We start from the raw sequence: 27,570 nt of genomic DNA, 5'->3' as shown, positions 1-27,570 counted from the left end.
GCCCTGCGACCTCTATCAGGTCGTCTGTCCACCTTATACCACACTTACTGAGATTACTTTATCACGTGCAAGAAATGATTTAATTTAACCGTAACATGTGAGATTGTCTACTTAAAACGTGATCTTATCTATGAAATGAGCTGTAATTAATTCGTTATAGGTACCTACCTACATTCGTCGTGCATTGATAGACGGAACGGCAGCTCAAAGATTATTTAGACACCACTGACAAACGGTGAAGGAAAACATCGTGAGGAAACCTGGGGGTCTACTCTGGTTCTCGAATCCGAAGTTTCGTTTAATCTTCGGCCGTAGGTTTTATTGATTTACTAATAGAATTACTTGAAATAACGTTTTATTTTTAATTTCATATCAAAACCTATTTATTTATCTTCGTTTCATTTCTGTTTACGAAAGTTCGCAAAATATAGAATTGTAGTATGCAATCTGTGAAGCTTTTTCGTTTGTTCGTTGAATTGGAGTAGGTTCCCTGGACTTAAAATTTCTAATTATAAGGTTGAAATCGCCAACCTGCATTGAGCAAGGGTGGTAATTAATGCTCAAACCTTTTCCTTGGCTCAGTAGTGACTATGTAATGTATGAGCAGCAGCCCTTTCTTGAATTTTCTTTGCTATAAACCTCACGGAGCCCGCCCCTTTCCAACGAATGCAAAACTGTGGAAATCGGTTCGTGCGTTCTGGAGTTATAGCGTCAGGAAGGAAAACCCGACTTATTTTTATATTATAGAGAAGATAAGTAAATAATGGTAAATAACACTTGACCGTTTATTCATTTGTTGAAATAACTAAATAAATAAATAAATAAATAGTCTATTTACTTGACAAGCTTGACGGACGCCGTTAACAGTGTACGAACAGTTTTGCATAATCAGGCTGTGGACCTGTGACCCTGGGTGACGTACCACTGACAGTAGCGTGATGCTTCTAATTAACATACTTTGATTTATTTCTATACTAGTCGTTACACACAGCTTCGCTTAAAGAACAAAAATACGGCTAGAAAGAGACCCATGCTTCGGGGCGAATGAGCCGGCTCAACCGGAGTGATACCACTGCCTCGCAGAAAACCGACGTGCAACAACGCAATCGGAGCGGTCTTCCCAATTTTCCAAATCCCCAATTCAGTATACTACATACTTGGTATCAATGGAAACAGTCACATAGTTTCACAGCTTAGCAATTACATCTTCGTTGCATAGCTACATAGCCCATCTCTGGTTAAAAAGTCGCCTTAAACTGCCATTTCCCAACATCCTGCCAAACATGGAGATTATATGAGCCGCCGACAACCTAACCGTGGGTTACCGGGGCTCCGGCTCGAAAAGCAGGAGTAGGAATAGGGTAGTTTTTAGTCAGTAAGAGTCTGACACTCCCTCTCGCCTCGCCCAAAACAGGAAAATGATTTTACCCCTTAAATAAAAACTGTAGTCGTAACTTCACGGATTGTGAAAGCGAACTATATTCTATGAAGGATAGACAAACACACAAATATTTATATTATTCATATTAAAATGGACTATGAATGCATTAGAAATTAATTAAAACTAACGGGCTATACCTTCTAGATTATTCAATGGAGTACGGAGTGTCTATTAAAAATCAAACGTAGTCAACAGATTTTCGATTGAGATAGAGTATAAATTAGACAGAGACGGGACAGTAGCGCTCTCTGATAAACCTGAATATTTTTAACTGCGATCTCCAGCCCCTTGGGCGTCGGGGATCGCCGGACGATCTCTGACCACCGTAAGTGCGGGCCTGCGGATCAGAACTAGACCCGTGCGTGCGGCGCACGCCTCAAAGAGCCATCAGACCACCACAGATGGGGCCCAGTAGGGCTGATGCCTCATCAGGAGCTGCGGACTAACTAGCGGGTTTACCGGGGCTCCGGCTCGAAATGCAGGAGTAGGAACGTCGAGGTTTTTAGTCAGTAAGAGTCTGACACTCCCTCTCGCCCAAGGCGGGAGAAGCCATTGGATGATTTTTCCCCCTTTAGAAAAAAAACCCTCGTATGCAGAGGAAGCAAATAGTCAAGCAGTAGACTATCATGGACTATTGATCGTTGATAATATAATGATTAGGTAACTAATTGATAAATAGGTTTCGTAAGGCTCGGCAAAGTGTAGGTGGGCCGGGTGCTATCTTGCCACCGTCGTGGTATAAAAAAAGATAAATAAAAAACAGCTCCTTTTTAGTTTTAAAACTTATCAAACAAACAAACTATAACTTAAAATCAATCAATAACATCAGTATGCCCCAAGCCTTACAAATCAACTCCCGCGCCGATTCCAAATACAAAATATCGGACGTTGTTAGCGGCATTCGTTGCGTGACCGCCGCGCCGTCCGCACGTGCCGATGTCCGCGACAGATATTCGTATTTTAATCGAATTCTGGTGGATTCTATTTTATTATTGTATTTTTTTAAATACCATAGTAGATTCTGTTATAAGGCGGTTATTAAGTGGTATAGCTAATCTATTTGAGTTAGATATTGACGATGATTAAAACAGTGATGTGTTGATTTTAAAAACATTTAGTTTTAATTTTTATTTATTTATTCAACCTGTGATATAGTTTTATTTTATATTTAGTGTTTGTTAGTTTGTATTGTTTTAATTTTTATATCCAAAATGCCGGAACAAGCTGGGATTATTACGATTCATCAAGTAAGTTTTTCTATTTTTCCCCGTTTTTATTAAAAAAGAATTATTAGGCTTTTTTCAGTTTTTCGAAAATTTCTCAGTAACGGAGACTGGAATTATGTCCGGTATATGGCAATAGGCTCACCCCCTATTACATGGGTCTTATAACACAAATGGATGTCGTGCGTGCGTTTACAAACATACAAGTTCACATACACATGACACCCAGACCCGAAACAACAATTTGTGGATCACACAAAGAGTCGTTCCGTGCGGGAATCGAATCCGCTACACGTTGCACGGCAGCCGGTTGCCCAGCTGCTGCACCAACTTGTCTTTATTATCTGCCAATTAATGTAATGAAGACTTAACTTTTTTTTTAATCATCCAATGACTTCTCCCGCATTGGGTAGAGTGAGAGAGTGTGTCAGACTATTACTGACTAGAAACGACCCCGTTACTACTCCTGCTTTTCCATCCGGAGTCCCGGTAAACTGTTACGTTGTCCGCAGTTACAGAAATGAAAATATAACATGAAGTGAAGATCTCGTATAGAAAGACTCATAACTACACACACTTTTACACCTTCGCATATCATATCATTATGACTTAATATAAACCACATATTTGTTATCATAGGCTCGCCCATGTTCGATTGTACATAGATTGCTAAACCCCTGAAAATAAATAAATAATGCAACGTCACAACTTTAAACCTGAAGGGATAGGTAGAGGAGCACATTACGGCATAATGCCTCGGTAAACCCGCTAGGTAGTTCACAGCTCCGTAGTTGGTGAGCCTATTGCCCTATACTGGGCACAATTCCCAACTCGGTACTACTGAGAACTTTTCGAAAAGCCCAGTAATACTTTGCCCGATCCGGGAATCGAACCCAAGACCCCTTGTCCGGTAGTCGCCCTTGCGACCACTCAACCAACGAGGCATTATCATATAAATAAATAACTGGTGAAAAGTGACTGTTATATTGTATACTTACATGCAACTCTGCCTACCCCTTCGCGAAAAGTCTTGTATAGTATGACTGATGACTAGTATGACACGTGTAGTAGTTGGCCCTGTGTCTGACCTCTCTCGTAATGTCATATAACATATAGCTTGTCGTGCGTGCGTTTACAAACATACAAGTTCACATACACATGACACCCAGACCCGAAACGACAATTTGTGGATCACACAAAGAATTTTTATAATAACTATTTTGAGACGTATACTAAATTAACTAAAAATCACGGTTAGAGTAGCTGCTAGGTTACAGAGTAGGTTCCAAAGTTCATTTTTTTTTTTTTTTGAGGTGGGAAAATCATCCAATAACTTCTCCCGCCTTGGGTGAAGCAAGAGTCAAACTCTTACTGACTAAAAACCACCCCGTTCCTACTCCTGCTTTTCGAGCCGGAGCCCCGGTAAACCCGCTAGGTAGTCCGCAGCTCCGGATAAGGATAACTAGCCTACGCAACTCTTTGTGTGATCCACAAATTATTGTTCCGGGTCTGTGTGTCATGTGTATGTGAACTTGTATGTTTGTAAACGCACCCACGACATGTGAGACAATACCAGTGTGGGGCAACGTTTTAAAATATATATATATATATATATATATATCCTGATAATTCAATTGTGTTTTCTTTTTTCTTTATACGAATAATTGTCCATTATTTATGTGAGAAATAAATTATGCCAATTGTCTGTAAATTATATGGCGTTGCGTTGCTATGTAATATTTTATATTTACGTATACAAAATGAAAAACCCAACCAATCGCCGCCGCCCATGGACACTTGAAACACCAGAGGCGTTACAAGTGCGTTGCCGGCCTTTTGAGCGTTAGGGATTTAAGGGTTGTTTTAGAATCAGAATTAGGTAGATTGGGAAGGGGCGTAATTGGGTCTCCGGTAACCTCACACAACGCAAGCGTTGTTTCACGTCGGTTTTCTGCTCGGCCGTGGTATCACTCCGGTCGAGCCGACCCATTCGTGCTGAAGCATGCCACCTAATACATAACCCTATATAAAAAATAAAACGCGTGACTATTATATCGAAAAAGTATTTCATAAATCTCGTGGCCATTTATAAATACCCAAATATGTGTGTATTATATAATTTGATTCGATTACGGTGTAATATATTTAAAACTTGGCACTGTTGAGGTATTTATTGCCTTCCTTATCACGCATGTGTCGTTTTGATGATAATCATTGTTCGATCATTTATCATCATCGATTGGATGAGTGGACAAATTTTCCGAAGCTGCGAACAACAGAAAAGGTTACCGGGACTCCGGCTCGAAAGCAGGAGAAGGAACGGGGTGGTTTTTAGTCAGTAAGAGTCTGACACTCCCTTTAGCCTCGTCCAAGGCGAGAGAAGTTATTGGATGATTTTCCCCCCTCAAAAAAAAGGGTCGTCGCAAACGGGCCACTCGCCACGGTTACTGGCAGCATCAATCATATTCTTTGGTACACATAGCTTAGCACTGGTGGAAAAGGATTTAACTAAAATAATATTTTTTTTATATGGAAAGATGCATGCTATGGATACGTGCTACGTATATGTGCTATGGACGGTTTCCCTACTATCGATACATCGCGTACTCGAGCTGCGCAACTTCCTCGCGCAGATTCTTTGCGGCAGAGCATCTTACTCGCACTGCGAGTACGATTTGCGAGTTAGTACGAGTTTGCTTTACGTTCAAAGGAGTAATTGACCGGCTCGAATAAACCAACCAATCAAAACGTTGTCAAGTCTTTAAACGTTGATTAAACTCGTACTAAGTGTACTGATCCCTTCAGCCGTTTTGAAGTGATTGAGTAACAAACATACAAACAAACTTTTGCATTTTAATATCAGTAAGACGACATACATACACCTAGGTGCGGTTATCATATCACAGTTTATTTTAACTGAGAAAGTTAGATAAACATTCAGTTAAAGATTTGTTATCTGTAAAAAGTATCATATCTTTCAAATTTTCAAAATGTATGTCAGTGATATTTTGCGTTATATCTATTTATTTATTAACCCATGGTATGCTTGGAACGGACGGGAGACACAATGTTTTTTCTGTTGTGTCAAATAATTTATTTATTTAACTTTTTGGAACTTTATTGTACTAGGGGTGGGCTTTCTTGCCAGCCAACCTTTAGATGATGCAGTGAAAATGTGGTCGGTGCAATAAAATAATAGAGAAAAAAAATGGCCAAACTAAAACTATACAAACAGTCAAGAGAGCTGCGGACTACCGAGCGGGTTTACCGGGGCTCCGGCTCAAAAAGCAGGAGCAGGAACGGGGTGGTTTTTAGTCAGTAAGAGTCTGACACTCCCTCTCGTCTCGCCCAAGGCGAAAGAAGTAATTGAATGATCCCCCACCCCTACAAAAAGAAAAAGAGGGTAAAGGTAACCTAACCATGTCACACCACCGAAGACAGAAGAATTTAAGGGTTGTAGGGGAATCGGGGATTGGAAAGATTGTGAAGGGGGGTAATTGGGCCTCCGGTAACCTCACTCAGACAACGCAAGCGTTGTTTCACGTCGGTTTTCTGTGAGGCCGTGGTATCGCTCCGGTCGAGCCGGCCCAGCAGTGCCGAAGCATGGCTCTCCCACACTTAAAATATTCTACTCTGCCTACATTGATTACATTTTCAATTAGTTACTTGAAAAACGTATTGTTATTCATTGGATTTTGTAATAAGGTCGCGCTCTGTGCCCATTTCGTAGGTATTTTACTTTAAATGAGGCAATGACCGATTCGCTGGAAGCGTTGTCGCTAGTAGGTACCTAAGACTATTGACGATAAGTGCTGTTGTACTGTAGCTGGAAAAAGTAAAGACGGGGTGGTGTTTAGTCAGTAAGAGTCTGACACTCCCTCACGCCCCACCCAAGGCAGGAGAAGTCATTGGAAGATTTTTCCCCCCTTAAAAATCTATAATCTATATTATCCTATATTTTGTACGTCAAAATCGGGTTCAAATCTATGTTTCATCATCACGCGCGCATAGTTCCAAAATACCTACTCGCTGCTAACAGCTGATCAAGCGAAAGCACGCGCTCGAGAAATTTTGATGCTGTTTCTTCTAGTTTCTTTGGGAAAGTTGTTTGTAATCATGAGTACAATCACGTGTTTAAATATCGTTCACTAATTACCCGTCACCCTATCCCTATATGCACCTCTGTCTACCCCATTAGCAAAGACAGAGCGTGATAATATTATGTAAATTCACGGATGGTTCGCTTATCAACATAATTCGCGCCATTAATTCCTATCTGTATTAATAAAAAAGTTTTAATCAACACTAAAGATAATGGTAAATAATTTACTTTGTGCCCTGGGTTTGTTCATTTTGTTTTTTTTATATTTTTAGATTTTTTCTAACGTTTATAAGTCTGCGTTTGGCCACCAACCCCTTTACTGCCTGACGGGAAGCGAAGTGTGCTTTTCCACCAGAGATGTGCTATGCTACGTTGCTGTGGATGCGTTTGGCTTCCACCAATCATATTTATTGGTACACATAGCTTAGCACTGGTAGAAACGGGTTCAACTAAGATATGTTTTTTATATGGAAAGATGCGTGCTATGGATGGCTTCCCTACTATCGATACATCGCATACTCGAGCTGCGCATCTTACTCGCACAGCTACATAGCTTAGTTTTATGATATAAGCCGGTAAACGAGCAGACGGATGACCTATTGGTAAACAATCGCCGCCCCCATGGACATTTGAAACACTTGAGGCGTTAGAAGTGCGTTACCGGCATTTTGGTGGTTAGGAATAAAAGGGTTGTTACGGAATCGGGGATTGGGAAGAGGGGTGTTTGGGCTTACGGTAACTTCACTCACACAACGAAACACAATGCAAACGTTGTTTCACGTCGGTTTTCTGTGAGGCCGAGGTATCACTCCGGTCGAGCAGACACAGCAGTACCGAAGATTAAAATTGCTATCTTCTTAATTAAGTAATCGTTTCGTCAATTTCATTTTACTTCCTTTCAAGCTTCTTTATGCGAACTGCTAGGGAGTGGAACTCTTTGCCGGAGTCTGTGTTTCCTGATGGGTATAACCTGAGTGTCTTCAAGGCCCGAGTGAATAGGTTGCTTATGGGCAGACGTGCTCCATCGTAGGCCGCATCATCACTTACCATCAGGCGAGATAGCGGCCAAACGTCGACCCATTAAACATAAAAAAAAACATTACATAAACATACAAACAAACAAACTTTTTATAACAATAACCAATATTGATAAGTTAGATAATTATAAATATATACATGACTATATATTTCTTATCACTAATCTGGCCCCATATATATTGTTACATAATATTTTTTTTTTTTTTTTTTTTTTTTTTTACATTTAATGGGTCGACGTTTGGCCGCTATCTCACCTGATGGTAAGTGATGATACGGCCTACGGTGGAGCACGTCTGCCTATAAGCAACCTATTCACTCGGGCCTTGAAGACACCCAAGTTATACCCATCAGGAAACACAGACTCCGGCAAGGAGTTCCACTCCCTAGCAGTTCGCACAAGGAAGCTTGAAGCGAAGCGCTTCGTGCGAGTGGGTGGGATATCTACCATGAAGCGGTGACGCCTCGCCGATTGTCTTGTGGTTCGATGATGAAAAGGACTAGGGGGAATCAAGTTGTGCAATTCCCCCGCACACTCTCCGAAATGTATCCGGTAAAAAACGGAAAGGCTTGCGACCTTGCGCCTGTGTTCAAGGCTTTGAAGCCGGGCCTCCACAAGCGCATCGTCATTGATGAGCCTCTTGGCACGCCTTTCAATGTGTTCGAGCGCATCCAGCTGGTATTTGGCCGAGCCGTCCCAAAGGTGAGAACAGTACTCCATACATGACCGAACCTGCGCTTGGTACAGGCTCAGCAGTTGTTTCGGTGTGAAGTACCGTCTCACCTTCGAGAGGATACCCAACTTCCTACCAGCCAGATGCGCCTTCGACTCTATATAAGAGCCGAAGTTAAGCGTTGGCGATAGAGTTACGCCCAGAAGCTCAAGACGATCCGCTACCGGAACGGACACATTTCGGAAAGTCGGAGCCAGCGGAAATTGACTCCGTTTGGCAGAGAATAGACACGCCTGGGTTTTGGTAGCGTTGAACTTGACCAAGTTGGCGTCACCCCAATCGGAAACCGCCTTCAAGGACGAGTTCAACCGTTCGACCATGGATTCTCTTAGAGACCGGATCTGTGTTCCGCTACTCCGCGCATCGGACACATACCTTTCAACAACTGTGCTGTCATCTGCATACCCAAAGATACCGGGCTTAAGCAGGTCGTTGATGTGCAGCAAAAAGAGCGTTGCTGAAAGTACTGACCCCTGAGGGACTCCGGCGTTGATGCCAAATTGGTCAGACGAGCAGCCATCAATGACTACTCGAATTGACCGATCCCTCAGGAAGTCTGCAATCCATCTGCACAGATCAGCGGGAAGTCCATATGCAGGAAGCTTGCCGATAAGGCTGTCGTGCCAAACCCTGTCAAAGGCCTTCGATATATCGAGAGAGACCGCTATTGCCTCCCCGTGCTTCTCGATGGCCTCGCTCCAAATGTGGGTGGCATACGCAAGAAGGTCCCCAGTGGATCGGTTGCGGCGAAACCCATACTGCTGATCACTGAGGAGGTCGTTACCTTCAAGGTATGCCAGGAGCCTGTTGTTAAGTACACGTTCCATACTCTTGCAGAGTATGGACGTGACCGAGATTGGCCGGTAATTATTAGGGTCGGCACGACTACCTTTTTTGGGCACAGGCTGCACGTTGGCTAGCTTCCATGCAACCGGCACTTGACCAGTCTCCAAAGAAAGTCGAAACAGGCGTGTCAGGATTGGAGACAACTCAGGCGCACAGATTTTTAAAACCACGGCTGGGATTCCGTCGGGGCCACTGGCCTTGTTCACGTCAAGATTACGCAACGTCTTATATACCTCCTTCTGTCGTATGCGAATTTTTGACATATTCGTCTCGCAAACTCTATGGAGAGAAGGAGGCAAAGCGCCACCAGTATCAAGACGTGAAGATTCCGCAAATAGAGAAGCAAACAGGTTCGCTTTCTCTACCGCGGTGTGTGCCAGTGTCCCGTTAGGCCCCAGGAGAGGTGGGAGTGAAGGGCGGCAGAAGTTCGATTCAACCGCCTTGGCCAGGGACCAAAACGCTTTACTACCCGCTGGGTAAGAAGCCAGTTTGTTCCCTATTCGGCCAATGTGGTTGAACCGAGCCATCCGTAATGCCTTTTTGCATGACTTGGCAGCCCGGTTATAGGCTCTCTTCCTCTGAAGAATGTCGTCAGCCCTACGACGCCTGGCATCCGCCCATGCCAAGTATGCCGCATGCTTTCGCGCTTCAGCACGTCTGCAGTCGGCATCGAACCATGGACGAGTCCCACCGAAAGATGTCGCATCCGAGAATGGAATGTAGTATTCCATGCCCTGACGCAACACCCCCGTTATGGCATCCGCACAAGCTGACGGGTCCTCAGTAGAGAAGCAGACAGGCCGCCAAGGATAGGATGCAAAAAAGATCGCATCCCATCCCAATCTGCTGACTTGTACCGCCACATCCGCCGAGATCCTCTGGGACAAGGATCCGGTGGGGAGTACGTGGATACGGATTTCACCAGACAGTGGTCAGAGCTACCCAAGGGTGAAGAAACTGACACCGAGTAGCTGTCTGGATCAGTTGTCAGCAGAAGGTCTAAGCAGTTGGCAGTGTGCGAGTCGACATCGGGCACCCTTGTGGCCTCCTGGACCAGCTGGGTCAGGCCAAGCGTTAGCGCAAGCTTACGCATTTCCCTCCCAGCATGGTCAGTGCACTGGTATGGGAACAGCCACTCCTGGTGATGGGCGTTAAAGTCCCCCAGTAACACCAACTGGGCCGAAGGGTACCTCTGCCGAGCCGCATCCGCCGTCTCCACAAGGTGTTGAGCTAATCTGGTCGTCTCCAAATCTCCGCTGTGCGACCGGTAGACACAGGCATAGAGAATTTTCTCCATCCCTGTGTCCACCAGTATCCACAAGGTTGAAAAACTGGGGTCTTCAAAGTTTCGGAGACGCCGGTAACAGATGCCGTCTTGGACGTATAGGCATACGCCTGCGCGGGGAACGAAATTGTGCTCCAGGGAAAAGCCTGGGTAGTTCAGGTATGATACGTCCGACGGACATCTGATCTGGGTCTCCGAGAGAAACAAGAGCGTGGGGTTCTCGGTCTCTAGGTGGTGATGGACCGCATTGATATTTGAGTGCAAGCCTCGAATATTTGAGAGGTGCACTTTGAGGAGAGAGAGTGCAGCCGCTGTTGAACCCTTTTCTTTGCTCTTGTTTTCATTTTATGAGTATGAGGTTGCTGAGAGGATGGCAGTGAAATGTTCATCCACACAGGCGACCCCAGACGCGCGCCGCAGTTAGCTACATCATTGGGAAGCCAGCCTGGAGACTGCGGGGACGCCCGAGCCCCCCCATGAATATCCATCGGGCCCTCTCGTCCGGTCGCCAACCGGCACGATGGCGTATCCATGGGATTTTTCGCTAGATGGCGGGGCAGCCTTTCACGTGTGGCTAGCACGCTAATTGGGCCCCCAACTATCTGCGGTCGGCCAGCGGTGCACCGTGCCTCGGATCCCGCTACCCTCCGCGACTGGCCACCCGATGAAGCTACACCAGCGCGCGCCAGATCGGTCTACCCATAGTGGAGCAAACATCTCGACCCATCCTCTCATACGGCTTCACCGAGCATCGTGGCGGAACACGGCTAGGCCGCTTGGCGACACGGTTTTGCTCGGTGGGTGGTCATAATGCCGTCGGCCGAAGCCTACCACCAGAGTGTCACCTGGTTAGCACCACCCAGAGGCCACGTGTAGGGGTTCGTTTTTTTGGGTGCTCTCCTACGGACGAGGGTGACTCAGCCTCCAATATATATTATATGCCAATATTACAATACATATATTGTAGTACGCAGTTCCGCAAGTCTTTTGGTGAAAAGAAGCCATTTTTTGCGTGTTTTTAGCTCTGTTTTCTATATACTATGTTGTGATTTGTGTGTGAGTAAAGTGGTGTAAAGATTGTGTTTGTTTTATCGTTGTAAACTTGGAAACGGCTGGAGTTATTGTCATGTCTGATTCTGCTAATAATAAGGTGATATTTTTTATTAGATTTTCTGTAAAGTCTTTGTGAGATCTACAAATTGTTGTTCCGGGTCTGTGTGTGATGTGTATGTGAACTTGTATGTTTGTAAACGTATCCACGACACAGGATACAATCTAGTAAAATTCGCATAATACTTGACTTGACATAAGACTTAAAGAAAAAAATAATTTCGGAAATCTATAAATCAATTGCTGTTCGTTAGTCTCGCTAAAACTCGAGAACGGCTGAACCGATTTGTATAATTTGGGTCTTGAATTATTAGTGGAAGTCCAGTGAATGTTTAAAACGCGAAAAAAAAGTTGTCAAAAAGGCGGTACGAAATTTGCCGGGTCAGCTAGTACCTATGTATATATAATTATAAAATAAGTTCCGAAATTATAAATTAAATTAATTTTGAATTCCTCTTTTTATAGGTTTTTAATTAACTGGTTTGACTGTATTTGGTTGTTGTCATCGTGAAATAAGCTAAATTAATGTTGTACAATATTTAAAATATTACTAGCTATTCCCGTGCGGTTTCACTCAACTTATAAATATCCATTCTTAAAGAAAAATCCTTTCTTGGGCTGTGCATTGATAGATCACTATGTCAGTCAGTCAGTTACCTTTGAGTTAAATCTATACTTACTTATATATTATGTATTTTTATATATCTATACTTATATATTATAAAGCTAAAGAGTTTGTTTGTTTGTTTGTTTGAACGCGCTAATCTCCGGAACTACTGGTCCGAATTGAATAATTCTTTTTGTAATGGATAGTGCATTTATCGAGGAAGGCTATAGGCTTTAAAACATCACGCTATGACCAATAGGAGCCGAGCAGAGCGGATGAAACCGCGCGGAAGTAGCTAGTATTAGTATATAGAAGATATTATATTTAAGATGTATATAATCTTTTCCAGATGCGCCTGCACCGGTGTGAGGGGTGTCTCGCGGCGTGCGGCCGACAGCGGCGCGCCACGCCGCTCTCTACCATACCCAGGACTATAGCCAGGTAACTATATTATTGCACTACTCTAAACTCTGCGTTTTTCAAATCCTATGGACGCATAAGTTTACTGTTCGGCGACAGCGAACTGTCCGACAGGCGTAGGCAAAACAACGTCGCATCGTATTCGTAATCAATCACACACACAAAAAGCTTCCACTTCGCGGCCTGTGCGTCGACTGAGAGCTTGCACCTCGCGGGCGACGCGCTGTAAGCACGTTGCCAGCTAATTATAGCCACAATAGGATATATGACTAATTTGTAGATTATTTTAAAATATTAGGTACGTATTTTTTTTTATTTTCTTACTGAATAAAAGAAACAAATACTTTCAAAGATATATTGATTTGAAACATCACGTGACGTCACTTCTATGTAGGTTTTATACGTAGAAATTACGTATTTCCTTAACTTTAATTCGTTTTATCTAAGTAGGGTAGGTAGTAGTAGTAGTCCGCAGCTCCGGATCTTAAGATGACATTGTGTTTTCAGGACTAGAGCGTTACAGAGAGCAAGACGAGGTCCTTACACGCAGACAATGAGCAAGGAGAACTGCCTGAAGATGGAGACGCCGCCCACTCCGCCAGATAACGAAGCACCCCGTGAGTATCTACTTATATACTGTAGACATAGTCGGTGTTTTTAAATTATTTTAATACTTGATGAAAATCATCCTATGACTTCTCCCGCCTTGAGCGGACGTAGCGAGGAGAGAGTTGTCAGACTCTTTATGACTAAAAACCACCCCGTTTTTTCTACTCCTGTACATTAAATCGAGCCGGAGCCCCGGTAAACCCGCTAGGTAGTCCGAGCTCCGGATTTGACAGAGACAATCATACGCCCGAATACTGAAAAGCTACTCAATTTTAAGTTGTACTTAAATATTGTGCTATCTCTGTCATTTTATAATAGGAATTGATAAGGACAGAATTACATTTACATTCACTGTAGAGTATAGATATTGTCTCCTTATTTACTGTAGAGTGTAGAGATTGTCTCCTATTCACTGTAGAGTGTAACGAATATTGTCTCCTTAACGTTTACTGTAGAGATTAAGTATTGGTCCAGTTACCACTGAGACCAGTGCATACATTTTTCTGGAGATTATAAATGTTCGTTTGATGGCCGCTATCTAAATGCTGATGATTGTAGAAATGATACCACGGGTTCACGAGTGCAAAACCGACCTGAAAAAACGCTTGCGTTGTGCGAGTGACGGTACTGAGGTCCAATTACCGTCTTTCACTATCTCCCAAACCCCGATTCCCCAACAACCCTTAAATTCCTAACCACCAAAAGGTCGGCAACGCACTTGTAACGCCTCTGGTGTTTCAAGTGTCCATGGGCGGCAGCGATTGCTTACCATCAGGTGATCAGTACTACATACTATAAAACAAAGTCGCTTCATCTGTCCTTATGTCCTTTTGTATGCTTAATAAATTAATCTTGTTAATTTTAAAGATTAAAGAAAATTAAAAGATTAGCAAAATTACGCAACGGCGTAATTTTAAAGATTAAAGAGAAATAAAAAGATAAAAAAAAGGATTAACGATATCCGTTGATTTTGATGCGGAATTTAATAGATTGATTCAAGAAGAAGGTTTATATTTATAATACGTGCATCACTATTGCACCCATGCGAAGCTGGGGCGGGTCACTAGTATATCTCTCTTCTCCCGCCTTAGATGGGGCGGGAGGGAGTGTCAGATTCTTACTGACTAAAAACCACCCTGTTCCTTCTCCTGCTTAGAGCCGGAGCCCCGGTAACCTTTTACGTTGTCCGCAGCTACATTGGAACCTATTTGCAAAATAAATATCATTTATCTATACTAATATTATAAAGCTGAAGAGTTTGTTTGTTTGATTGTTTGTTTGTTTGTTTGTTTGTTTGTTTGAACGCGCTAATCTCTGGAACTACTGATCCGAATTGAATAATTCTTTTTGTGTTGGATAGTGCATTTATCGAGGAAGGCTATAGGCTATAAAACATCACGCTATGACCAATAGGAGCCAAGCAGAGCGGGTGAAACCGCGCGGAAGTAGCTAGTATATCATAAAAAAGCATAGATTACTCAATTCCAATAACTCTTACCTCTTCCCCCAGCGATGCCATGGTTCGGCATGGACATCGGCGGCACCCTGACCAAGCTGGTGTACTTCGAGCCCCGGGAGACGAACCGGCGCGAGCTGGACAAGGAAACGGAGGTCCTGAAGAACATCAGGCGGTACCTCACCAGGAACTCCGCGTACGGGAAGACTGGCAGGCGGGATGTACATTTGCAGGTAAATTGAAATAGTTTTTAGTTAATTTAAGTAAAAACGCCGCCCGCGCGATTCCACCTTGCGGGCCACGTCCACAAAACGCCACGACTGGCATATTTCCTGTAATTTTCATACATTTTATATGGACTCGCCGCTAGTGTTGCCCAGCAAGAGTCTTGCAAGTCTCGCATTTACCAATTAGCCAACTATCAACTTTATTTTTTTATACGATTATGATTTAACTGTATTAACTACCCGGTAAGAGTCTTGCTAGTCTCACAAATACCTATTAGCCTAATGCTATTTTTATATCTTAGGTGCTTTTGATCTTACAATGACGAAACAGAGTAGCTAGTATACTATATTTTGAGGTTGTTTAATAGCGGCCACACATTACAATATAACTGTATAGTTAAATCTGCACAATACAGTTAATACTACAGTTAAATCATAATCGTATAAAAAATTTAAGTTGGCTAATTGGTAAATGCGAGACTTGCAAGACTCTTGCTGGGCAACACTACTCGCCGCACACGGTTGGCGCCGGTGGCGGCCACACGCTACAAATCGTCGCAACTTGCTTCTTGTGGCCCGCACTGGCGACTAAACGTCCGAGTCCATTATGATAATGTATGGCTGGGTTAAAAAAAGTAGCAATCACCGACCGCAACTGTCGACAATCGGCCACAAGTGGCTATCTTTTTTATTTAAACGTTGCCCCACACTAGGATTTTCTCCTGTGTCGTGGGTGCGTTTACAAACATACAAGTTCACATACACACCCAGACCCGAAACAACAATTTGTGGATCACACAAAGAGTTGCCCCGTGCGGGAATCGAACCCGCTACCCGTTGCGCGGCAGCCAGTTGCCCAGCCACCGCACCAACCGTGCAGTCATATCGCACGCTTTAGCTACTTTTGAGGCCGATTTTTGCCTCTTGTGGCGACGTTTGTGCCCGTGTGCGGCGACACTTACTGCTCGCCGATTGCAAGCCGCTCGCCCGACAGGCGCTAACAAAAAAGCTGTCACCTCGCGGGCGACGCGCCGTAAGCACGTTGCCAGCTAACTGTAACCACAATAGGGTAGATACCTAAGTTTTATTTTAATGTCCGTCTTGTAGATTTATTTAAAACATTTAGACACGTATTTTTTTATTTTCTTACGGAAACTAATACTTTCGAAGATAATTATCTCGATTTGAAATATCGTCGAAAGTTTATTTCAAATCGATGTATCTTCGAAATACATATACATTTTATACGTAGAAATGACGTATTTGCTCCTCCTAATCCTATGTACTGTAGATCCTGGATTACAGGAGTTACAGCGGTTTTGGAAGATTGTGGCGGGTTTGTCCCATACACAAAATAAATATACAATAAAATATACTACACTCTTATTACAACTTATCACGGGATATTTACCATGTTTATTCACTTTGGTGAGTTTCCGATATTTCGGCACTGTTGCAAGCGCCATGATCACGGATTAACTTGTTAATCAAATATACATGGTATATGATACATAGTAATAAACATGGTAAATATCCCGTCATAATTTCTAATAATAGTGTTAGTGACCATGTCAGTTTAAAAACTTATAAAATATACTACATATAATTAATTCTTTTTGACGTGACAACGTCTTAAATTAGGTTGCGGCTCGGAGTCACTCATGAAAAAGTGTAACGCCCGGTAACGTGACGATGAGTCACCGAACGAGAGAGAGGCCGGACCGGCGAATGCCTTGCGTCTCTCTCCCACTCAACTATGATCGGTCCGCTTATTATTCTGTGGCCGCGCGCGCAGCACTAGAGAATTAGGCGCATTGAATCGGCGCGTGCTTGTGTCTCTGTCTCTGTCTTTCTCGAGCGTTATAGTTAAAATTTGTGCAATTCTTATTTTCATTCAATTCCTTGTTCCTATTGTGCAATTTAATAATATTCATATCAATAAATATTCTACCGAGAAAAAGATGTTGTCACGTAAAATCTTCGCCCGTAAAACCGACTTTACAGGCAACCAGTTTTTTTACCCAATTTTTTTCTTATTTTCCAGATGGATAACGTAACAATCCGCGGCAGACGCGGCACGCTCCACTTCATCAGGTTCCCCACGTCGGAGGTGGGGGCGTTCCTGCAGCTCGCGCGCTCCAAGGGCATGGCCGACCTGGTCAACACTATATACGCGACCGGCGGCGGCGCTTACAAGTTTGAAGAGGATTTTATTAAGGTACTTCTTATATCTATATTAATATTATAAATTATATTGTAACTTTCGTGAGACATACTAAATTAATTATTATGTTATCGGCTTACTCACGTATTGTTTTGACGAGGAACTCGACTAGTTTCCGCGACACACGACGCGGCGATTGTCGCGCTGCTACTGAATGCTGCTCATGAATATGAGCCTCTAGCATGGCTTGAAACTAGTCGAGTTCCTCGTCAAAATATAATAATTAATATTATAAAGCTGAAGTTTGTTTGAACGCGCTAATCTCCGAAACTACTGGTCCGATTTCAATAATTCTTTTAAAGAGTTTGTTTTTTTTGTTTGAACGCGCTAATATCCGGAACTACTGGTCTGATTTGAATAATTCTTTTTGTGTTGGATAACGCATTTATCGAAGAAGGCTATACGTTATAAAACATCATGCTATGACCAATAGGAACCAAGCAGAGCGGGTAAAACCGCGCGGAAGTAGCTAGTTACTAATAAAATAACTATGACAAAATTACTTACAACTTAAAAATACCTAAAAAGAAATAAAAGCTAACTTAAAACTAAAATAAAGAAAACAAAACAAGCTACTTATTTGTTGCCTTGTTAGTTGAGCGGTTTTAAGTGCGACTGTTGAGCAAGAGGTGTCGGGTTCGATTCCCGGGTCGGGCAAAGTATTAGTAGGTTTTTTTCGGTTTTATGAAAATTTCTCTGTAGTAGCATGGAGTCTGGAATTATGTCCAGTATATGGCAATTTATTGTTTCTACCTACCCCCATGGGGGACAAAGTCAAAGTCAAAGCATTTATTTCAATGAATCCTAAATAAGGCACTTTTGAAACGTCAAATTGAATTGTCCGTCAGTCTGTCTGTCAGTGAAGCTAGACGCTCGTTCCAAAGGCGGTTCCACAGGCGTGAAGTTATGCATGTATGACAGTTATAATAAGACTAGCGACCCGCCCCGGCTTCGCACGGGTGCACAGCCGATACTAAATACCTATATCTCAAAATACCTATATCGCAAAGCGCTAACTGAGTCTTGCTCCCGGCAAGTGTTCAATTCTGCCTGCAGTCCCGCAGTGAAACCTGTTGTTTTAGGATACATAACTAAATTATTGTAGAGATTCTCTATAGACATCATTTCGTATTGGCATATCAGTAGGGATCATGGGTATTCTTGGGATATGGGCTAATTCACCAGCTGCAGGGCCTAAACACCCCTCTCCCTCACGCGCACCCCTGGCCTTGGTGACGCCAACTTCGCAACGGGCCGTGCAGCAGAAATCGTAATATTTTAATTTCACCTCAACTTCAAAACCGTTTGGTTTGGACGTTTGTCCAATTTTAATCATTCAAAGACCAAATATTATCAACATAAACTGTACTTATTGATGAAATAATTTATTTTGATAAGGATTAATAGCATGAGTAAAATAAACGCGTTTAAATGTAGTCCAAAAAAAATTAAAGATTTTTAAATAAAAATGTGGTTGTTGTGCCTCACTCGACATAGATAGGTATAGTGTGTCGCGGACTTTTTTGTAGATATTTATAAGATCTACAATTAATTATAACATTTTATGGTTCTATCTTTTGTAGTTTAGGCAGCGTACGCAAAATAAGTAACTTCTTTGGTTGATTTTTTTCATTTTGTGTCCGAAAAATCTAAATATCTTACAAAACCCTAATTTTTTCCAAAATTAAATATAGCCTATGTTACTCGTGGATAATGTAGCTTACGAATGGTGAAAGAATTTTTAAAATCGGTCCAGTAGTTTTTGAGCCTATTCATTACAACCAAACAAACAAAGTTTTCCTCTTTATAATTATTATAATAAGATTAATATTATTCATTTTCCGTTCCCAGGAAGTGAACATGCGCCTCTCGAAGATGGACGAACTAGACGCTTTGATAGCGGGCGTGTTGTTCGTGGACTGTATGAACGCGCAGGAGTGCTACTACTGGGCGCCGCCCGACGAACAGGCCGTACACACGCATGTCACTGACTCGGTGGGTACATGTTTTTTATGGTATATATATATATATATATATATATATATATATATGCGCAGGAGTGCTACTACTGGGCGCCGCCCGACGAACAGGCCGTACACACACATGTTACTGACTCGGTGGGTACATGTTTTTTATGGTATATATATATATATATATATATATACGTGTAAGCCGGTAAACGAGCAGACGAGCTTCGGCACTGGCTCACAACACACAACATGGGCTCGCTGTTACAGCATAGATAAATCCCTTCTTTGAAGCTTGAAGGTAGGGCGGAAAGTAATTCAATGAACCCCTCCCCCCCCCCGGAAAAAAGGGGGCCCGATTAGTTACAACGTTATACACTTAATCCAGTACAATACAAAATCTTCCAAAGTATTAGCTTAACTTGACTGCACGGTTGGCGCGGTGGCTGGGCAACTGGCTGCCGTGCAACGTGTAGCGAATTCAGTTCCCACACGAAGCAATTCTTTGTGTGATCCACAAATTGTTGTTTCGAGTCTGTGTGTCATATATATGTGAAATTGTATGTTTGTAAACGCACCCACGACACAGGAGAAAAATCGTAAAGGGGGGCAACGTTTATTTAAAAAAAAAAATGTAATGATATTATTAGAGGAGAAGAAAGAGAAATTTCAAGCTTATTTATGTTTCAATACTTTATATTTTACCGGCTTATTCCATACTAATCTTAATACGACATTTAAAATTATGACTTCTTTCCCTTCCAGCCGCCGTATTCAGAAGCCGCGCTAAGCCTGTACGTGCGGAAGCCGTTCGATTTCTCGTCCCCCTACCCCTTCCTACTGGTGAACATCGGGAGTGGGGTGTCGGTGCTCGTCGTCAACGCGCCCGACGACTACTACCGCGTCAGCGGGACCAGGTGAGATGGACATCATCAGTAGTTATAGAGAAAATATCACGTCCGTCACACGGCAAAGAATTCTACTCCTGACCGGTTCGCACAAGGAGGTTTGAAGCGAAGCGCTTCGTGCGAGTGGGTGGCTACTACCATGGGTGGTGGATATCTACCATGAAGCGGTGATGATGATGATGGAAAGGACTAGGGGGAATCAAGTTATGCGATTCTGGGGATTAAAAGGGGAAGGGGTAAGCGGAGGCGCACGTTATGGCACGTAATACCACTGTACAATGTACACACACTTTTCACCATTTGTGTTATAAGTCTCATGTAATATGGGGGTGAGCCTATTGCCATATACCGGGCACATTTCCAGACTCCGTGCTACTACTGAGAAATTTTCGAAAAACCGAAAAGGAACTCGGCCGTCACCGAAATCTATCCGGTTAAAAACGGAAAGGCTTGCAACTTTCCTATTTGCTTCGTATATACTTTTATTGTATCAATTATTTATGTTAATCACTTTTTTAATCGGTGCAATTAAACAGGGGGCCTACTCTAATTCAACGAACGAACGAAAAAACTTCGCAGATTGCATACTACAATTCTATTTATTGCGAACTTTCGTCAACAAAAATGAACGAATGAAATGAAGATAAATAAATAGGTTTTGATATGAAATTAAAAATAAAACGTTTAGGGAACAGAGAGTAAAGTTCCCTAAGTAAAGCAGTATCCTCCGACCAGGCGAGGTGATCGTGTCTGGCGGGCTTTCTGCCCAACTGTTGTTCGTTGGGATTTTCTATCCGTGTTAATTCGCATGTAAACTTCACATGTGCGATGCAGGATATTTATGACGTCATCCGTTGATTTGCTTGTCGATCGTCTATGTGCGACTTCTGTCATCTGTCATCTGTCACTTGTCAGAGTGTCGCCACAAACGTTATTTTAAGTAATTCTATTAGTAAATCAATAAAACCTGCGGCCGAAGATTAAACGAAACTTCGCATTCGAGAACCGGAGTAGGCCCCCTGTTTTTCTTTCTTCTTCTTTCTGTGTCTAAATTATTATTTTATTTCCAGTCTCGGCGGTGGTACATTCCTGGGCCTATGTTGCCTACTGACTGGCTGCAGCAGCTTCGAGGAGGCCATAGCGCTAGCAGCCTCCGGAGACAACACCACCGTGGACAAACTGGTCAGGGATATATACGGCGGGGATTACGCCCGGTTCGGACTGCCCGGGGATTTGGTTGCTAGCAGGTGAGGTGATTTTTATATGTGTATTTGGTAAATTAACTAAAAATTACGGTTTAGGAGTAAAGCTCTACTAGTTTCGAGTCACAAAGGGACTCTTATGCCCGAATACATAAACGCTACTCAATTTTAAAACGATCTCAAATTTAGTTCTGTCACTATCAATTCTTTCTAGCACGATATTTAAGTACAACTTAAAATTGAGCAGCGTTGGAGTATTCGGGCGTTAGTCAGACTCTCGCGCAGCCTACTGACTGTGACTCGAAACTAGTAGAGCTTTTCTCCAATAATATACGTGACGATTTTTAGTTTTTTTTTTTTAGTTTTATACATTAGCATTTAAATTTTATTAGCACGCGTGCGTATAGTTCCAAAATACCTTCTAGTCTGTCGATAACAGCTAATCATACGAAAGTACGTGTGTTGCGAAATTTTGTTCTTTTATTATTGTGATAAAAATAAAACTAATGAGTATACAAAATTTCCTTCGGGAAAGTTGTTTGTAATCATGAGTACAATCACGTGTTTGAATATCGTTCACTAATTACCGGTCACCCTATATTAAAAAAATCCTTTCTTCACAAGTAAACCCGTTCGATTCCAGTTTCGGGCAGATGTGCTCGGCGGAGCGGCGCGCGAAGGTGTCCCGCGCGGACCTGGCGCGCGCCACCGTCGTCACCATCACCAACAACATCGGCTCCATCGCACGGCTCTGCGCCTCCAACGAGGGGATCGAGAGGGTGAGGGGTTTACACTCACTTGACTCACTTTCACTCACTTTACTCGCACACATAAACTCACACTTAACTCACATTCACTCACTTTACTCGCAAAAATACACTCACTCTTGACTCACATTAACTTACATTCATTCACTCACTTTACTCACACACATACACTCACACTTGACTCACATTCACTCACCCTACACTGATTGACTTAACACTCATTTTACTCACACTCACTCGCTTGAAACGTACTTATGAACACTCACTCATTAAACATATCATCCTTAACACTCATTACTTAAGCCACTGTTGTCACCATCACCAACAACATCGGGTCTATTGCCAGGCTCTTTGACTCTAATGCGGGGATTGAGAGGGTGAGGGACTTGTTTACACTCACTTAGCATTTATTCACTAACTTCTACTTAACAACGCTTACGTTGTGTGAGTGAGGTTACCGTAGGCCCTATTCCCCCGCTTCCCAATCTTCCCAATCCCCGATTCCCCAACAACCCTTAAATTTCTAACCTCCAAAAAGCCGGCAACGCACTTGTAACGCCTCTGGTGTTTCAAGTGTCTATCCGCGGCGGCGATTGCTTACCAGCAGGTGATACGTCTGCTCGTTTTTCGTGTTCCATAAAAAAAAACATTTCATCACTTCGCATTAACTTACTTGACACTCATTCACTCATATTCACTCATTTCGCTCACACTTGTCTCGTACACACACACTTCTTAATTCATCCTATTTACGTCGTCACCATATTACCGCCTAAATCAAGTCTATTGTCAAGCTCTTCCCCTCTTAAGAGGGGGTATTAAAAGGGTAAGAGACTTACTCGCCCAAGGCGTGAGAAGTCATTGGAAGATCCCTCCCCCCCCCCCCCTTAAAAAGACCTTATGAATGTTACATAGATTGATTTAAAATTTCATTTTCACAGCTACTTCGGTGCAGTCGGGTGTCTTTTACATTTAGACAGCAAAACTCAATTAATTACACTCATTCACTTTCTGAACATTCACTTCACGCAACACTCACTCATTTTACACTCAAACAAAATTGCATTCACCACACATAAATTAAATCTTCTACATAAATATAACAGGTTCCGTGTTCGATTCCCAGGTGGTGTTCTGCGGCAACTTCCTGAGAGTGAACCCGCTGTCTATGAAGCTGCTGTCGTATGCAATGTCGTACTGGTCCAGAGGCGCTTTGAAAGCACTCTTCTTGGAACATGAAGGGTAAGTTGAAATTAACCTTAAAATGAACACTTTAGGGTCTATAATACTTTTGGTCGGCGACGGCAACCTCTCGCGTCCGGCTTTGGTTCAGGCCATGGTGCGGAGCGAGAGGGACTGGGACACCGTCTCCCCCTTCTGCGAAACAGTCGTGTTAGCTAGGGAGGAAGCGGTATCCCAGTGTAGTCAGTAAGAGTCTGACACTCTCGCCTCGCTCAAGGCGGGAGAAAACAAGTTCTTCCCCCCCCCTCAAAGAAGACCTTTTAATTTTGATGCTTATTAAGAGTTGGACACTCCCTTTCGCCTCAGCTAAGGCGAGAGAAAACAAGATCCCCCCCCCCCTTAAAAAAAAATCTTTTAATTTTAATGCGTATTAAGAGTTAGACACTCCCTCTCGCCTCACCCAAAGCGGGAGAAGTCATTGCATGATTCCCCCCCCCGTTCAAAAAAGACCTTTTAATTTTGATGCTTATTAAGAGTCGGACACTCTCTCGCCTCGCCTAAGACGGGAGAAGAAATGATCCCCCCTCCCCCTCAAAAAGAGACCTTTTAATTTTGATGCTTATTTAGAGTTTGACACTCCCTCTCGCCTCGTCCAAGACGGGAGAAAACAAGATACCCCTCCCCCCTCAAAAAAAAGACCTCTTAATTTTGATGCTTATTTAGAGTTTGACACTCCCTCTCGCCTCACCCAAGGCGGGAGAAGTCATTGGATGATCCCCCCCCCCTTAACCTAATGAATGTTAGATTAATTTTTATTTTCGTTTTCACAGCTACTTCGGTGCAGTCGGGTGTCTTTTACATTTAGACAGCAAAACTCACAGGCGTAAGCAAGCTGAAGCCGCCACAGCGGACAGATGAACGACAATACACCTTACCGCCTTATATTTAGAGCTCAAATTCCATTGCAAACCTCGCTACCCCCCGTTACCTTAGTAACAGAAAGAATAAAATCAACCGTTTTGGTTATAAATAGTGTTTTAATGTATGTCTTGTATATTTTGCTAGCTTTTGTTTTTAATGGGGAGTTTCTATATATGTACTTGATATATAAAGCTGAAGAGTTTGTTTTGAAGCGATAATCTCCGAAACTGCTGGTCCGAATTTGATAATTATTTTTGTGTGGATTATTCAACACAAAAATAATTTATCAGTAACAGCGACAATCGCCGCATCGCCTCTAGCATGGCTTGAAACTAGTCGAGTTCCTCGCCAAACAGTTACGTGAGTAAGCCGATAACATAATAATTCAGTTTGTTACTCTTTCCCGCAAAAACTACTGAACAGACCTGTATGAAATTTGACACAGATATAGTTTATAGTCTTGAATAGAACATAGGCTACTTATTATCGTCGAAACATGAGCAAATCCGCCGGCAAAAGCTAGTAAAGTATAAAAGATAGACAAAAAATAAAGCGAGTATTTTAGCTCCCCAAGTTTTTTATATTATATAGTAAAATAGAATTATATAGTACATAGATTATTACATATAAGGTGTTCTAAAAGTATCTGCCACGGCTTTAATGGGAGGTAGTATTGTTAGAAGATTACAATAGTGAAGAAATTTCGTACCCTGGACCAGTTAATTCAATTTGAGAACATAAAGAAGTTAAATAAACATTGACTCTACTCTGCATAAAGTGGTTCACAAATACGCACGATGCGTCGCTTCGTCAATGAAAACAATTGCTATCAATCGTTTTCATTGACGAAGCGACAGAGACAGTGAAAGAGATAGCTCTTTCATAACAAACTCATACATAGATATTTTTGTATTGATCAATAATTTATATTCACTATTGTAATCTTCAAACACAACACTACCTCCCATTAAAGTCGTGGCAGATACTTTTAGAACACCTTATGAATTATTGTTCATGGGATATCTTTGTGTATGTGTGATCAGAGGGGGTAAATGCCTGTGTATGGCAATAGGCTCACCCCCTATTACATGGGACTTATAACACAAATGGTGAAAAGTGTGTGTACATTGTATAGCGGCATTACGTGTCGTAATGTGCACCTCTGCCTACCCTTTCGGGGATAAAAGGCGTGTCGTTGTGTGTATATATTTACCCTCTGGTCATACACACATGAAATGAAGGTTTTAGAAAAAAAAAACAATGTTTTTCATATTTAATATATTAATACAAAGTAATGACAGTAATTGTTTATATTTTTGCAAAGGTTTATATATTTCCGATATGACGGTGAAATGATTAGGTAAACAAGTAATATGCAGTGTTTAGGCGCATAGACCAACACAGTTTTTTCAATAACTACCAAACCCGGTGAACTCCGTTTCGCCACCAATGATTTTCCCTGTTTTCCTGCTTTTTTCTTAAATTTTCTTTGCTATAAACCTCACGGAGCCCGAGACCTTTCCAACGAATGCAAAACCGTGGAAATCGGTTCGTGCGTTCTGGAATTATAGCGTCAGGAAGGAAAACCCGACTTATTTTAAATGATTTATGAAAGAAACTAGAAGCTATTTTGAGCTTAGTTTTATGTTAAAACGCTCTTCAGTTAATACCCTTTTTCTTATTCACCGTACCTGTATTTTTACTATCAATCCTCCCTAAAAGGCTGGCAACGCACTTGTAACGCCTCTGGTGTTCCAAGTGTCCATGGGCGGCGGCGATTGCTTACCATCAGGTGATCCGTCTCTCAGAGTGAAATGCAGCTCTATCAAAAATTGTGAAATAGGCCTCTAATACATATTATTAGAAAAATCATGAAAAAAATCATTTCACCGTCTAATTGTTGGTAAATCATTCTTTTAGGAAAAGTTGGTTAAATATTTAAATCCATTATCTTTGGCAAATATGTCCCGTGTGTCTTTTTTACTCCGTTTCGCCACCAATGATATTTCTCCGTTTTCTTGCTTCTCTCTTGAAGTTTTCCTGAATTTTCTTTGCTATAAACCTCACGTAGCCCGAGACCTTATAGGCAGTTGATGTATTGGTAAACTCATAACATAACTGGTGAACAGTGGGTTTTATATTGTTATAATGTCCTGTGTGTCTTTTTTATGGAATATGAGGTAAACGCACTTGTAACGCCTCTAGTATTGCGGGTGTCCATGGGCGGCGACGATTGCTTACCATCAGGTGATCCGTCGCCTCGTTTACCGGCTTATACCATAAAAAAATGGAACTTGTTCCAATTTCACCTTTCACTACCAAAAGCCGGTTGCATACTAGTAACTAGTATAGTGTTTCGGGATTGCTTACCATCAGGTGATCCGTAGGCTCGTTTTAACCTTTCAGTAAAATATAATAAGTAACATTTGTTATTTAGCTAATTTTTCCAAAAAAATGTTTTTTCAAGAACAGTTTTTTTTAAAGCATGCTACGTTTTGAAAGCAATGCTGATTAAAATATTTATAAATAAATAAAATAAAATGGTACAGCAATAATTTATAAATCGCCGTTGCAGACAATTTTATAGGCAATTCATATTAATTTTTACAGCTTAATACGGTAGATGACTAATTTTTATTTCAATGTCCGTCTTGTAGATTATTTTAAAACATTGCACACGTATTTTTTATTTTCTTACAGAAACAAATACTTTCGAAGATATATCGATTTGAAATATCGCGTGACGATACTTCTAGGTACGTTTTATACGTAGAAATGACGTATTTGTTTCCACTCCTAAACTTTGATTCGTTTTATCTAAGTATTGTTGTCTTATATGACAAAATAAAAAATACGTGTCTAATATTTTTTCATTACCTAACTGACGGACTAAATAGATTTTTAATTTTCATACCCCGTCATCATCCCTATTGTATCTGTCTTGCTTTCTTTTACAAATGGGATTTAATAAAGTTCTTCTGAAATAAGTATTGAAATTGTCTTTTCTTTGTGTTTAATACAAAAATGTCTTTTCAGCTGTAAATATTAATATATGTTGCCGTAAAATGTCTTTTATACATAAAATGTAGATTACATTTGCATGTAATGTGTTTTATTTTACTTCCTCAATAATCACTGTTCTTCAGTACCTAAGTGTGAGAGAGTCATGCTAAGGCACGTACTACCTCACAGAAAACCGACGTGAAACAACGCTTGCGTTTTATGAGTGAGGTTACCGGAGGCCCAATTACCACTCTTCCCAATCCCTGATTCACCAACAACCCTTAACTTCCTAATCCCTGAA

At 41.9% G+C, this 27,570-nt stretch overlaps 1 protein-coding gene and 1 long non-coding RNA gene across 5 annotated transcripts in view; one reads left to right on the top strand and one right to left on the bottom strand.

The window, feature by feature from the left end:
- Positions 1-25,566, top strand: part of LOC118278819 (pantothenate kinase 3) — a 47,341-nt gene extending 21,775 nt beyond the window's left edge. For 2 of the 4 annotated variants that reach the window (XM_050703649.1, XM_050703646.1), the window contains 10 exons: positions 12,733-12,824; positions 13,311-13,420; positions 14,923-15,101; positions 17,140-17,313; positions 19,171-19,314; positions 20,052-20,203; positions 21,265-21,441; positions 22,040-22,175; positions 23,290-23,405; positions 24,176-25,566. In XM_050703649.1, the coding sequence (XP_050559606.1) occupies positions 12,733-12,824; positions 13,311-13,420; positions 14,923-15,101; positions 17,140-17,313; positions 19,171-19,314; positions 20,052-20,203; positions 21,265-21,441; positions 22,040-22,175; positions 23,290-23,405; positions 24,176-24,263 (1,368 nt within the window). In that variant the 3' untranslated portion in view covers positions 24,264-25,566. Of the gene's footprint in view, positions 1-2,354; positions 2,689-11,768; positions 11,817-12,732; positions 12,825-13,310; positions 13,421-14,922; positions 15,102-17,139; positions 17,314-19,170; positions 19,315-20,051; positions 20,204-21,264; positions 21,442-22,039; positions 22,176-23,289; positions 23,406-24,175 lie in introns of those variants that run through there. The other 2 variants (XM_050703647.1, XM_050703648.1) reach the window with 2 other exon arrangements.
- LOC126912271 (uncharacterized) overlaps positions 1-27,332 on the bottom strand; it is a 69,669-nt gene extending 42,337 nt beyond the window's left edge. The window contains exon 1 of the long non-coding RNA XR_007706889.1: positions 27,144-27,332. This is a non-coding gene — a long non-coding RNA (uncharacterized LOC126912271). The remainder of the gene's footprint in view (positions 1-27,143) is intronic.
- Positions 27,333-27,570: the final 238 nt, after the last annotated feature.

The sequence above is a fragment of the Spodoptera frugiperda genome, chromosome 24 (assembly GCF_023101765.2).
Source record: "Spodoptera frugiperda isolate SF20-4 chromosome 24, AGI-APGP_CSIRO_Sfru_2.0, whole genome shotgun sequence".
NCBI lineage: Eukaryota > Metazoa > Arthropoda > Insecta > Lepidoptera > Noctuidae > Spodoptera > Spodoptera frugiperda.
This window is presented reverse-complemented; position numbering and strand designations above follow the sequence as displayed.